Source organism: Motacilla alba, chromosome 6 (genome assembly GCF_015832195.1).
Source record: "Motacilla alba alba isolate MOTALB_02 chromosome 6, Motacilla_alba_V1.0_pri, whole genome shotgun sequence".
NCBI classification, from domain to species: Eukaryota; Metazoa; Chordata; class Aves; order Passeriformes; family Motacillidae; genus Motacilla; species Motacilla alba.
Window position 1 is genome coordinate 18,297,113 of NC_052021.1, and position 14,179 is coordinate 18,311,291.

The 14,179-nt window shown below is 39.1% G+C and overlaps 1 protein-coding gene across 12 annotated transcripts in view; it reads left to right on the plus strand.

The window, feature by feature from the left end:
* Positions 1-262: 262 nt before the first annotated feature.
* The window catches only part of WDFY4 (WDFY family member 4), a 116,203-nt gene continuing 102,286 nt past the window's right edge, over positions 263-14,179 (plus strand). For all 12 annotated transcript variants that reach the window (XR_005257347.1, XR_005257349.1, XR_005257348.1 and 9 more), the window contains exons 1-7: positions 263-414; positions 4,411-4,672; positions 8,248-8,362; positions 8,981-9,084; positions 10,451-10,597; positions 10,963-11,152; positions 12,237-12,426. Coding sequence is in view for 9 of the 12 variants with exons in the window: in XM_038140373.1 (XP_037996301.1) it covers positions 4,412-4,672; positions 8,248-8,362; positions 8,981-9,084; positions 10,451-10,597; positions 10,963-11,152; positions 12,237-12,426 (1,007 nt within the window). In the remaining 3 variants the exon portion in view is untranslated. The remainder of the gene's footprint in view (positions 415-4,410; positions 4,673-8,247; positions 8,363-8,980; positions 9,085-10,450; positions 10,598-10,962; positions 11,153-12,236; positions 12,427-14,179) is intronic.

A 14,179-nucleotide genomic window follows, 5' to 3' on the forward strand; every position in this document is an offset into this window, starting at 1 on the left:
TGGTGCTGTATTCCAGTAGTAGTTTTGTAAGCCTTACATTTAAAACCAAAATGAAACTAATCCCACCCCCCTTCCCCCTTGTGAATATGGTACAGAAGGGGAAATACCTGGTTACTCTTGAGGCAGGGAGAAGAATGCTGTGCCTTCCAGGTTTATGTGTTAGCTGAGCTGTTCTAAATTGCTTTGGGAGCTTGAGAGCTCCTGAGCTGAGGCTCATTTGCTTTTCACTTCTGCTTTCCTCAGGAAGTAAGTGCAGCAGCTAATCAGGTGATTCACAGTGGAAAGTTTAAAGAGCAGAGTGGGAGCTGCTGCATACACCAGCAGAACATGCCTAGAAGGGGCAGAAGCAGCAACACTCATTTCTCTGGATATGGTTATTGACTGCAGTAGGAGTTACCAAGTCTAGGAGCCCAGGTATGTCAAGAGATTGTATGTGAAAGCAGAGAGAACAGACTGTTAAATGTTGAAGGAACCTGCAATATTGGTTGCAACTGGTCTGTTATGATAGGATTACTTTCAATTAGCGAAGGTTTCAGTCAAAGTTCACCCTAAATTGCAATGCAAAGACAGTTTTCCTTAGGAAGTAGTGGAGTTCCTGTTTTTAGCATTTACAATTATTAGCTGTCATAACCGTGTTCATTCAAGAGTCATCTTGGATGCCAATGAAAGGAAGGGAGTATAAAGGAATATAACACTGAATTTTTGGGATGATCTGAGCTGTGTATTTCTGATAGTCCACAGAATCCTGGGATTTAATAGTCAAGAAAAGTATGTTAGAATATTTAAAGCTGGTAGTCTTAGAACTAGGGCTCTGATATTTTGTCTAGTATATCTCTTGTTATCTGAACAGCTGAAGTAAATAAGGAGGCCAGTTGTAGTCTTTATTTTGTGTTCATGTATTTTTGGAGATTAAAGATTGTCATGTACACTCAACTAACATTTTTAAAGATACTTACTGTAAAAAGAGGATCAATTTTGGCCTGAATTTTGGTATGAGACTTGATTCATTTTTGGTCTTGGTGCAAATTGGGATTTTTTACCTGAATAGGATCCTTCTATGAACTGCTGAAGGGGGTAATCACAGATAAATATAATTAAAATGTCATTAAAAAATCATGTTTGTTCAACTAGTAAGCTGTTAACAACAGTATTTGGCTGGTCCTTCTGCCAGTTTTGGTTAGGCCTTTCTTCCCTTCTGTCTGTTCAGTCTGGAAAGATGTAGCCACATTGCTGTGTGATTTCACACAAGCTTTATTTAGAAAAAAAGGAAAAAAAATGATTAAGTTTCATTTTCTTTCTGTAACCTGACACTGTATTCTGAATTATACTATCAGATTTATTTGATTAGTCTTCACTTTATATCTTTTAAAATATTTCTTATTTAGAGTTTGCTTTTTGTATCATTGTGATACTTATCAAAAAGTATCTTATCAAACGTAATCAAGAATCAAACAAATAACTTATCAAAACTGAAATAAGCTATTAACTTACACTGAGGATCAGAACAAGTGGTGGAGTATACAAGAGACAACATATAAGACCTTTTCAAAATATCTAAGTTATCCTTAATACCAAAGATATTTGAATGATGAACGATGTGATTTTGTGGTTGGTCTAGAAGAGTAATTGTTCTCTCAGATGAATAGAAAATTGAAAGGATTTAAAAGTCCTAATCAAATTGTAGATGCAAGAAAAGGCTTCTAGTAGAAAGAATATTTAAAGCATATTGTGTAAGTAGAGTCTTACACAACAGACTAATACTGGAGTACTGATATTATTCTGATAGGGCTTTTGCAGTCTAGATGGTTAGAATAAATACTAAGGAATATCATAAACTTTCTTTTGCTTTCATGTAGTTTTGAAGATTAAAGTGTTTCACATACTTTAAACATCTCACATAGCCTGTTAAAAGTCGATCTTCACCAAGGAAGTTGTTTGTGAGTAACTGGTTGTGAGAGTTTCTGGGAGCAGGGATGAACTCTTTCATTACATGGATTCATAGAGTGAACACTTTGAGAGGCTATCCCTGCTTGCTTTAACTGTGCCACCAACAAGAAAGGCCTTCTCAGTCAAATATAAATAGAAAGAGAAAATTGGTAACCACATTTCTAGGGCCATGCAGTGCAGCTCAGGGAGTTGACTCATCAGTCACTGACCCTCTTTTGAGGCCAGTGGAAGCACTTCATTTCACCTCTCCATGACTAAGTTTCACCATTTATAGAATCCCTCTGTGAAGCACTTTGGGGTTCTCTGTGCAGAAGACCATGGTGAATGTAGGCACTGGAGTGAGTTACTGGTTAGCATTGATTTAGGCTTAGCAGAGTAGCTCCCAGGGTGAGAGATCTCCTTGAGGAAGAGAATGGGATGCAAGTTGAGCCTCACTGAAAACATAACTGAACTATGCTCACCGCTAGAACAGCACCCAGGCTTTCTCAACCAATACACTTACAGCTTCAGGATGACTCAAGTGGGTCAAAATCCCACACCAGAGTTAAGTATAACATATGACAAATGTAACTCCCACACAGTCATGAGGAACAGAGTCTTCCTGTTTACTCTGTGCAGTCACCACGCTTTTTCTTCTCATAGAGCTTGTTGTCTTAATACAGATAATTAAGGAAAACAAAAGCAGCAAAACACAAAATGTGGAGATAAGAAGTTCTAGACTGACTGCTTTTTGGCGACTGATCTAAATTATATAGGCCTCCATCTCCTAGCAAAGGACAGAGTGTGGGCTGTGGTAAAATAAGTTAGCCCGTGGTGTAGTGTGAAGGACCAGCATTTGCATCTAAGCACAGATGTCTGCTGGGACCATCAACTTGCTGCAGGTGGTGTGGTGGTGCACCACAGTGATGGTGCACAGGGACAGGATAAATGCCCTGCCCTTCATCTCTGTGGTACAGCGCTACTGCAGGAGTGTGGAAGTGAAACTGGTTCATCTGGCACGGAGTGGGCAGAATGCGAGCAGTAAGCTAGCTGTGTAACTGATGGATGGTGAAGGAAGAGAATCCCAAATGGTGTTGTAGAGTTGGCTCATAATTCTAAGCCAGGCACATAATACTTTCTTTTAAAATTTATTTTAATGTATGCATGTGTTGGTAGTGCAGATCTGACTCAGATTTTAGTTACGTTTGCTTTTTTGGCATTTTTATTGAAATGGTGGAATGGCAATCCAAGAGAGACTGTAGAGAAAGAATCTATTTCCCAGAAATGATGGTAGATTGGTTTCTTTTCTTTGAGAGATAATGATTTGTTAAAGACTCTTCTGAGCTCTTAAAAAACTATATATTTGGTAAGCAAAGGGAACTACATTCATCTTGGTGACAACTCCCATCTGCCCACCCACACTGTCATAATTTGTCCTGTCATAGTCTCAGGAGTAGTCAGACAATGACCTATACTCCAGTAAGCATATGGATGACTTTGATGGAAACTGGAGAAGCCTGATCTCCGTTGGTGTAAGTGTTGTCATGGCGTGGGCTGAGCGCAGCAGGGTGAGCTCACAGAGGCTGTGGCAAAGAAGCAGGGCTGAGTGACCTCCCCCAGAACACTATGGATGAAAACATGGCTGTAAAGTAGATGAGAGGACTTGGGGTTGAGAAAAAGGTACCAGAAGGATTCCTCGACATGTAGTGTAAGATGAAATTAAAATCACATTTTAATTTTGATGGAAATGAGAGCCAGAAGCACCATGCTCCTTCATTTCAGCATATCTGCTTCAGTTTACGGGATCATCAAAACAAGCAGTGTTGTTGTGAAAATACCTATTGTACAGAGCTGTACATCTGCCCCAAAAAGAGCTGAATGTTGCTTCCCCTTGGGGCCAGAACAGCTCTGTGAGGAATCTTTGGCCTTTCCACACAGCTACTATTCCAGATGGGCTTCAGCCCCACTCTAGGTGGGGAATGTATCGGTGATGTGCAGCTAGATTTAGCATCCATACTCAATGAAATGTGTAAGTTGCCTCTTAGCTAGTGCTCTTCTTTTGCAGACCTGCTGATAATAACAGTTCTAACTTGGTGATAATAACAGTTCTCTACTTTACAGTAGAGGTGGTTGATGTATAAGGGAAAAGATCTGCCTCAGGGGCAAAGCTCGGGCTGGAATCCAGATTCGGTGTGTGGTTTACTGGTTTGTTCTGCCAAAGCCCAGATGAATTGTGTAGAACATGCATACACATGCATGTGCACATGGAAGAGAAAACTGTTCATGCAGTTGCAGGATAGTAATGCTCTTGCCCAGGAGCAGGTTGATTTGCCATTAAAATTGGAAATGAGTCAGTGACTGAGAGTGTTTCCATATTTCTAAACTCTAACTCCAACAGTTAAAACTGTCAGTGTCTAATTTCTTGGGAGAGTTGACTGGTAAGAGGTGTAAATAACACAGTATATTTATCTGGTCTCATCTCAGTATGGACAAAGCATCTGAACTCATGTGGCAGCTGGAGGAGTCACCTGACAATGTGGAACGGCAAGAGCAGAGCCCTGATGATGGAGACACAGCAGAAGAGCTGGAGCAGCCTGCACACAGCAAGGATGAGCTACCCCAGAGCCATACCCACCTGTGGGAGACTCTGGGCAGAGACTTTATAGAATATGAGCAAGTGGCTCCATTTCTCATCCCAGAGGAGCAACAGAGAAGGCTGCTAGAATTTCTTCCTCTGTTCTTAAAGGTTTGTTCTCTTTATTGTCTTTGGTGCAGATGACAATTTGAGTTTCTTTTGCTTTATCCATTCTGTGATCACCTAAACAGCCAGTGTAGTTAATTGAAGCAGGATCCCTGTAGGTGGTAAATTTTTTTAATCCATTGGGAGCCTCCTCGCCAGCGTGGCAGCACAAAAAGGCCTTGGCTCTGTGTGAGCCCTGCTCAGCAATGACAACAATATCTCTATTACCAGCCCTGTGTGCAGTACAAATCCAAAACAGCCCCATTGAAATCAGACCAGCCTCCACCCCAGACCAAACCAGCATACTTCCTTTTGAAGGTTCATGGGAAACACATCCTTAATGCTTCTAGGGTATTAACTCATCCCAAGAAACAGACCTTGCTATAGAAGATCATCTCTCTAAACTGCTTCCTCCTGTCTTCATATGAAATGTATTGCAGGCTTTATGTGAAATTCTTCCATTGAGGTTCTCCTGCTTCAAATTTACAATTAAATTGAAATTCTAAGATCTCAAAGTTTCTGAGTTCTATTAGAGCTTTAGTTTTTTAGAGTACCATGTAGTGAGCATGAAATAAAGAAGTTGTGGTGAGATGAGATTATATACAACATCTTTAGATTTACTGATCTTTAACTAAGTATGAAAAGCAAGAATGCCTTTAATGTGCTGATTAATTTTTGGAATGAAATTTTCAAAGAACTGAGAAAGCTGAACAAGGGTGATAGAAGTTATGAAATCTTAAAGTCTTAGGAATTAAAAATTGGACTGCATAGCAGAAAATTCTCACATGTCACAATAAATACGCAAATAAATTTTAGTACCAGTACTTTAGGGTCAAAGGACCCTGAAGTTGTTCCCAGAAGGCAAGATGAGTACTGCTGAGGGACTGGCAATGTTGTACATATGCATATCCATCAAGAGTTTCCTTTCTATAGAGCTGAACTTCACAAGCCTTAGGATAGTAAAAACTGATTTCCTGAATTTCGGTAATGCTTGAAAAAAGGGGCTTTTAAATTCTCAGAGGAAACTTTGCTATTGAATATATTCATAATGGAGAAGTGAATTTTTCCTTAGCTTAACACTTGATTTTATTCCCCAGGCTTGAGATTCTTCCTCTCCACTTTTCTTAGATATTCTAGTGGAGCTTGCACTGCTCTGTAGGCATTTAGGTCCAGAAGTGTGACTAGAGCATTTTGGCTTTGCATCATTCATTTAAGAGTACATTCTGGAGGATCTTGCCCTTTAGCTTTCAGTCATCATGTCCTTCCCCACATGACTTTTACTCCCTTCATATGCCAGCCTTCTGCTGGCTTGGGGAAATGCATCTCAGTTTTAGTGGTACATGTTGTTAAGTTCTTACAGAAAGTACCTCATTTCCCCCCTGTTTAACAATGGGCTCTGTGTCTTCTCCCTCCTTGGAAGATTTTTGTCTTGCTTTTGCTTTCCTGTTCTGATCATGCAGATGCCAGTGCATCTCTGCCTTTTTGTTTCAGTGCTTTAGCTCTTACTCAGTTGGGTGGAGAGAGGGGTCACCAAGCAGGAGACACCTGGGGTGCGGGGGCTCGTAACTCACTGCTACTCCTTGACGTAGAAGGAGAAGGTGTGGGAGGGAAATGTCAGCCATCTGCTTGTGATTCAGGCCTGGGCTGGGAGTCATTTTAATGTGCCTTCTGTATCTTCCCTCTTGGTGCCTCAGAGAGTATCAGAACGTTCTATTGCATGGCTGGTTTTGAGCTAGCAACTCTCCATGAACCATGGAATAGGAAGGGCAGATGGTAACAGCAGACACAGGGAACTTGTGGCAGAATCTTAAATATGTAGAAACAGGTTTAAGAGGAAGAAAGAAAATCAGATTACTTTGATATCATACTATTTGAGTTTCCCCTAAAGGCAGACATCCTACAATGGAGTCAGGTTGATATGCTCCCAGATATAGATCTTCTGTAGGCTCAGACATGAATATGAAATTAATTAAGTCTGTTCCTAAAGGACAGTATATTTTAAAGATTGGTGTTTGGTGCTTGGAAAGAGCACTGACAAAATCAAATCAGAACATTAGTGGCCTGTTTTGTAGGGAGATGGACTAGTAGCATTGCTATGAACATTTGATTACTGCTCTCTGCTGTGTATGGTCTGAGCTTCTAAAACTTATCCTGCTCATTTTGTTAGCAGAAGAGTGAGTACAGCAAGGCCTTTCTGAAGGGTAAAGAGGATGTTCGTCTTTGAGGAAGAGGGGCAGAAGTCTTGCACTGCTTTCTTCTGAAAAAGGGCATAGCTTAATGACAAACATTGTGTATTTTTGACTGTAGGTTTCTTGCCATTGTGTTCGCCCAGCTTGCTTCTGCTCTTTACAGATCTTCCCTCCCTTCTGCATCAGAGGTGGACGAATTGGTAGATCTTGCTTCTGCAACTGAGTGTCTCTGAAAGTAACTTAGGGTCAAAATCTGAAAAAAATAGTTTGCTTTTAATATTGTTGACTGATGAAAATTAATAATAGGCACACTGTGCAATTGCATTTCACTCTTGTAGCACAGAAAGAAGATTTGGGTGGATTTTACTTATTGACTGCAGTAAAATGAAGCAAAAAGTTGATGCTTGCCCGATTACTGAGAGGTGACTGACACTTTGTCCACAATCTGCCATCTGTGATGAAAGAAAAGAAATTGAAAGCCATGGTAGGGAAGGGAATAATATTTGTGGAGGATCTTCATTTACGAAGAGTTGCACTGATTTCTTGGCAGAAAGTACTACGGGATGTCTGATCCAATTTTTTTTAGGAAGATGTCATTTTTCTTCCTTTAATCATTGGGGCTTATAGCATGATATTTCAGAGCTTCTAAAAGGAGGAGACTTTTGTAAAGAAAATTTTTCAAGGTTACTGAGGACAGAGGTATCTCTGACTGGTCTTTAGAGGTGAATGCTAATTCATAATACATGTGCTAATACATAATACATGTGTGTGTCATCAGAGGTTTTATATAAAAGAATTGGCACCTGGTTCTCGGAGGCTGGTTGAGTGCAATAGTATTAGTCTGCTGGAATGTTTTCTTTATTGATGTTAAATTTTTCCCCCAAAGGTAGGGCTAAGAAACATAAGAGGGTTTTTTTTGTCAGACTCAGGAAATCAACAAGTCTTCCTGTTGTTTATCTAGTAAGTTTTGTACTTAATTACTTGTCCTTTCTTGAACAAGTTATAAACGTATTTATAAATTGTTTAAAAGCTTGTGTATAAATTTGTTTCTTCAGAGTGTTTGTCATATTTTGAAAGGGGCTATCATAATTTTTGATACAAATAATTAGTGACACAGGGTATGACCAACATTTACATTGTTTTGAAAATACTGTGAAAGCTCTCTAATAAGTGCATTACATGATTCAAAAGGTAATTCCAGTTTGACTTCTATATCTGTAATGTCATTTTCCTGCCTGTCTGGGAAATACTGCTTAATGAATTTTACTGACTAAAGAGGGAATTTTATAGAGGAATGTTAGCCTTATGATCCTTTATTTATGTTTATTAGTTTTTGTCAATCTACCAAAGACATGATGTGTCAGAGACTTAACAGTTGCACTTGGATTTCAGGCCTGGGAACAGTCTGCTGGAGTAATTGTATTCCCCAACATTCAGCTGTTGGCCAGTGAGGTTTCCAAGCTTCTGACTAAAGAAATTAAGAGGAACCTCAATGGGAAACCTGCAGGTAAAGATCCCATACCATATCCATTGGATCCAGTTATTCTGGACATGTGTGTCTTTTAGTTGTACTCTGTGCTGGAAATAAAGGGGGAGCAGGAAAATGCTGTGTAGCAAGCCAGATATTTTAGTGGGTGTGAGCTAGCACTGATTTGAGGTGATTGCACTGAAGGTTTGGCCTTGTATGCCATGCTGATCTTTAGTTTGTAACTTCTGTAGCTGGAAGTGTGTAATGCATAGTGCAGGTAAGAGTGAAAGAGTAGGTTATACACTATTCTGGGGATCTTTCTTAAACAGGAAAAACATTGCTACCACATATGGCTTTCCTGGTGGCTGTTGTACATTCTTTGTGCTGTCAGCTGCCAGGCTTCATGATCTGAGCTGGTATTCTTGGTGAAATTTGTCAGTTTGAAACATGTAGTTTACATGAACTGGGCTTGATGCTGAATCAAAATCATTTTATGTTTTTCTTTTTACTTCAGTGGACTCTTGCTACTGTAATTTTGTTCAATTTGTCAGATCTGTGGTTGATCTGACAAATTTAACAAAATTAAGAAGAAACCATAAATACAGCATTTTTCATCTTTCACTAAGGAATTAAAGTTTAATGTTTTTGTGCTAACAGAAGAAGCTCGTCTGGCTTTGGAGCAATTGCTGAAGCAGAAAGGGGAAGCAGGAGATGGCCATTTGCTCCTGAAATCAGTGTATCTGCTCTCACAGACTGACATGGTAAGAGAAAATACCACAAAGCATGTTTTCCTTTTTATTTCAGAGAAACTGTGTAGAAACAGTGGAACACCCTAGTCTCTGTATTTGTATTATCCCTAATATTTTGAGCTTGAGCATGCCCAAGGTGTATAGTTAAAGGACACACACCAGGTTTGTAGGCCAGGCTTTTCTAAAAGATAGAAGTAACCATTTTGTGCTTTCTGATACCTTTTTAGTTTTGGTTTTCAGACAGCTGTTTTTTCTAGTGTTTCTCTGCTTTTTTTCCCCCATTGTGTATCTTTTTGTGTATTCTTTATCAGTCTAGCTTACATATCAAAAAGATGAATAGTAAGAATCTGTCTGGTAATACAGTGGCTGACTTTTCAATCCTGATAGTCTCTCACTTCGAAGTGTTCCACAAACTCTACTTATACAGCCATCCCAAATGCAGACTGGCATCAGGAGTACAGCCTGCTGGTGGGCATCTGTGGTGTGTTTATCCATGACATTTAGTTAAACAGTTTGTGTTAGTCTTTCTTGTTCAAAGACACACAAAAATAAAATCTTACTGTCAGATTATAGTGGATATGTTCTGTATCATAAGGAACTCTATAAAATTATATATACAGCTAGTCACAACATGATGTTTCTGATGAGACTTGTGTTTTTCACAGATTTAAGACATTGCAATTTTTTGTAGCACACATACTCACAAAACTTCATATCACAAACCTCATTCTTCTATTAGTTTGGTGCTGATTTTTTGTTATGACTACTGTGTGCCAAGCACCCACACTGGGGCTTCTCTGGAAGTTCTATGCAGCCATAGTGAAGATGAGGAGAAACTAAGAAACTGTGAACTGTCACTTGCATTTATAAAACCTGTAATTAGAAGTGTGTGCAGTTATTCAATATGTTAAAAAAAGTGAAGGCATTATAGGTAAACTGCTGCTATCCTGAGTCCGGGAGGAGTGAAGAATTCATGTTTTCAGCATTCCAGGCCTCTCTAGCTGTGGAGTGTCCTGGAAAGTAATGGTAAAGGGTACACTGTCCCTGGCCTTGCTGTTGGTTCAGCTGCTAGCTAGTTCACAGGCTGTGTGCTTCACTGACTGCAGGTCTCCATGTGCAGGACAGAGTACTGCCAAAGCTGTAGTTCAGCTGGAGAAAGAAGTCCTGGGAACAGCTACAGCAACACACAGTGTATTTAATTCTGCCAAGTGGATTTTACAGCCATGCTTTGTGACTGCCAGTCTTGTGTGCCCTAGAGCACCCATGAGGGTAAAATGCTCAAGTGGGTCTTTCATCTGCCGTGACTATTCTCAGTGTGTAGGAACACAAGGAAACTGTGGTCAGCTTCTGGAGGAGCTGATTGTATTTTTCTTCTTAGAGGACCATGTGGAACATTATTGGATCTGGACTCCCAGCTGCTCTGATGCAATGCCTGTACCTTTTCTTTACTGTCCCTCTGAAGAAAACCAGTGATGACAGGGAGACAAGTGAGGATGATGCCCAAACTCAGGAAATGCTTGTTAAGGTGAGATGTGCATTTGGGGGTTCATTTGCCCTGGGTACTCAGATGTTCACTTAGGCTCTTAGCTGTTCATTTGATTCAAACTGCCAAAAAAATCAGTATGCTTGGACTGCAAAATGTTGAATAAGCATCAGGAGCCATATAAAAACTATCTCATATTTTTTTACTAAACAAAACAACATGACTTTAAGTGGGAAAATCCATCAAGAGTATCCTAGTGGTAGTTTTACTTGTTCATTTCACTGCATCCTTTCTCCTGGTATTAGTATCAAACTTATCATCTCCTTCCCCAATGGAAATGGATTTTTCTTCATCTCCTGGGTATCTCTAGAGGTGTTTATTGTATCTGATATTTGTTTGCTTTTCAGATAATGCTAAACATGTACAAAGAGGAACAAGGCATAGAGGAACTGCTGGCAGCTGATAAGCTTCAGTCATTAATTATAGCAACTTCTTCTCTGTGGGACCAGTGCAGCCACTCGTGGAAAGTACCTACAGGCTGTGTGCTAAGAACCATTTCAAAGGCTCAGACAAAAACCAGCATTGTGTATCTACAAGGTTTGTCTTCTTCTTTCCCTATAGCTCCCCTGAGAATGAATTACCAAAAAGAGTCTCCCCAGGATAAATTACATCATCTGTAATCTCCCTTACATCATCCAGTAGTCAGCTACAAAGCATGGGCTTGTGACTTAGTAGAGAGGAGCTTTATTTAGTACTGATAGTCATCTGGAAACTGAAGGATTTTTAACATTAAAAACCTCCAAATTACAGGCAAGAGCCAATCCCACTTAATCGCACTGACATAGGCAAGAGGAAGGTGTATTATGTTTTTTCTTAAGTTGTGTGACTGAGTCTGTGGGTCTGAGCCTCATGAACACTAAATACAAGGCTGGGGTCAGAGTAATGGTATCTTTTGGGACAACAACATGGTTGGTTAAACCCTCTCTTCTTTCTAGGCTTTATTAGTTCAAGCATTTTTTTTTCTTATTAGGAAGTGCAAAGGCCATAAGTCTCAATTTGTTAGAAAAAACAGTTTTATAATGCACAAAATACCATCAGTATTCCATGTCATGGAGTAAATGCATACAGATATTTTTATTTTTTAAAATAAAAACTTGGCTTCCTGAGTGAGATGGAAAGAACTATTTGGACATTTTGAAGCTGCCCTGGAAAGTCTGGCCATGAGATTAAACAGGAAAACTAGGCTTCATTTCTCAAAGCAAAATGTGTGTAGCCCATTACATATGCCTCATTGAGCAAAGAATTAATCTGTGAACTCTGCTCAGAATGTGTGATTGACTTAATATGAGACAATTAAATCTGTTAGTCTCTGCTTACCTTGTGCTCAGACAGCTGGTTTCAGTACATATGAATTTTGGTGAGTTGGGGGGTTTAAAGCTTATACTCCTGAGATTAAATCAGTTTCTGGTAGTAAAGCAAAGAAATGCATGCCTATTTTAAAGCCAGCAATGCTTCTGAGATGAGTACAATATTCATGTATCCTCTTTTCTTTGTAGAAAAACAGTTATCTGACTCCTATTTTACTGGGAAATAACTTCAAATTTGTTTAATTTTTGTTATTAACTTTAAATTTGTTTGACTGTCAGTTCTTAAATACCTGCTGTTTTTTTTTTTTTCACAGCTGTCGACTGCATTAAAATAGCTGTTCAGAATCTCTTTACACTGGCTGACACACTGCCTGCTTGTGATGTGTGTGAAGCTGCCAGCATTGTGTTGTGCTTTGTGAAAGATTCTTATCCTGTATCGTCAGCTTTATTAACAGAGTTTGAAAATAATGATGGCTACCAACTCCTGCTAAAAATTTTACTCAGGTAAGAGAGGTTTCTAGTAGGCTTCTAGAGCATGGTAAAGCTTAATTTTCAGAACACATAGTGGTCTCTTAAAATATGAATCATAAAGGTAACTCTGTGTGGATGCAAAGCATTGCTATATTAGGAAGGGAAGCAGTACATAACTTTTACTATTTTAGCCATAACAGAAGGAGAACAGCATAGGGGAAGTCAGTTTGCATGTGGGATGGGGACTTTTTGAACACATGACAAAGGTTCTTCATCAATTAGTATTGCAATGTAGGTCAGAGACATTTGTCTCAGTTATGGTGAGCTTTCAATCCAGGAATCAGTCAGCTAGGGAGGGAAACACTATCTCCTTGCTGTGCAAAAACAAACGAACAAAACCCACTCAAACTTAAATCTGAGATGTTTAGATTCTTCAGAACTGAGATGAACATAAACACATCACAAAAAATCCCCACTAGTTATCCTAATCCAAAGTAAAAAGCAGAATCTGTTGCTCTCCTTGTCACCTTGTGTTGTTGCACCAGACTGAGTTTCTTTAACATCATCTGAAGAGAGCATTTCCAGATGATTTTGTTTCCATTCTGGGTTTGCCTATTCTTGTAGTATTTATCCAACACTTGTGAAAACTTTGGTCCCTGAAAAATGACTGGGGTGGGGAGGGTATTTTGTAATTTGGATATAGAAGATTGTAAATTGAATAATGAAATCAAAAATATCTGTGAGTGACTATGCCAGATCATGATTTTGATGGCACAAAATTATCAATTTATGATTGGATTTTTTTTTTCCTGGCAGTGTTTTCTTTAGTTAACAGAGACTGTCTAGATTTCTGTTGTAAATAAACTGCATTGAGATGCATATTTCTGATTAAATTCTAGCCATGTTAGGGCAGGAAACACGGAATCCTTTTCAGTAAGGGCTATGACTGTCCCAATCCTTTTCAACTGATGTAACTAGGCTGAAGAGCCAGCAATAACAGATGCTCAGGACTTCAGATTAGTCTTCATTCCCAGCATATACTGGCATAAAGGGATAGATGGAGAGTTCTTTAAAGAATGTTTTGTGTGAGCAGGTACCCTCTTCTCTGATGGTTAGAAGTTTTTCTTCAGGTAAAAAGAATCTTGCTAATAGCATTCTTTGAAACAGAGCATTTGCTCTCTTTTGTTCTTTTTCATGTTTAAGTGAAACCAGAATATTTTGTTGTTTTCTTCAGAGATTTTTCTAACCTAACAGTATCGGTCTATTTCTCTGCCACTAACCCATGCCCAGATGATGCAGTTTTCCTTAAGAACTGACCCATCTTAGAATTACAGAATAAGATGATGTGATAAACAGCTCTCTGTCCTTTGACAGACTGTCACTTCAGTCTATGAACCATGGCAAACCTGGGGTTACATTTCAAACTATTTCCTTACTTAGGAGAGACCTGCCATCTTCACGTCTGATTCACAAAGCTCAGGCAAGATAATATTTTTCCCTTCCTCAGGGCTGCAATTTTTCTGTTATTTATCTCAGTTAGCAAGTCCCTTACCTTGCCACCCATATGCCCACCTTCACCTTTTTACATGAAGTGTGTTTTAATTATTTGAATTCTCACAAAGTTTAAACTTTTATCCCCCAAATCAGACTTTTTGAGTTACCTTTTTTTTTTTTTTTAAGGACACATAACAGGACTAAGTTAAAACACTTATCTTCCTTTTGTTAACATGACTCTTTCAGTGTCACTTCAGCTTTTTTTCAGTCTGTAGGTTTTGTTCTGATTCAG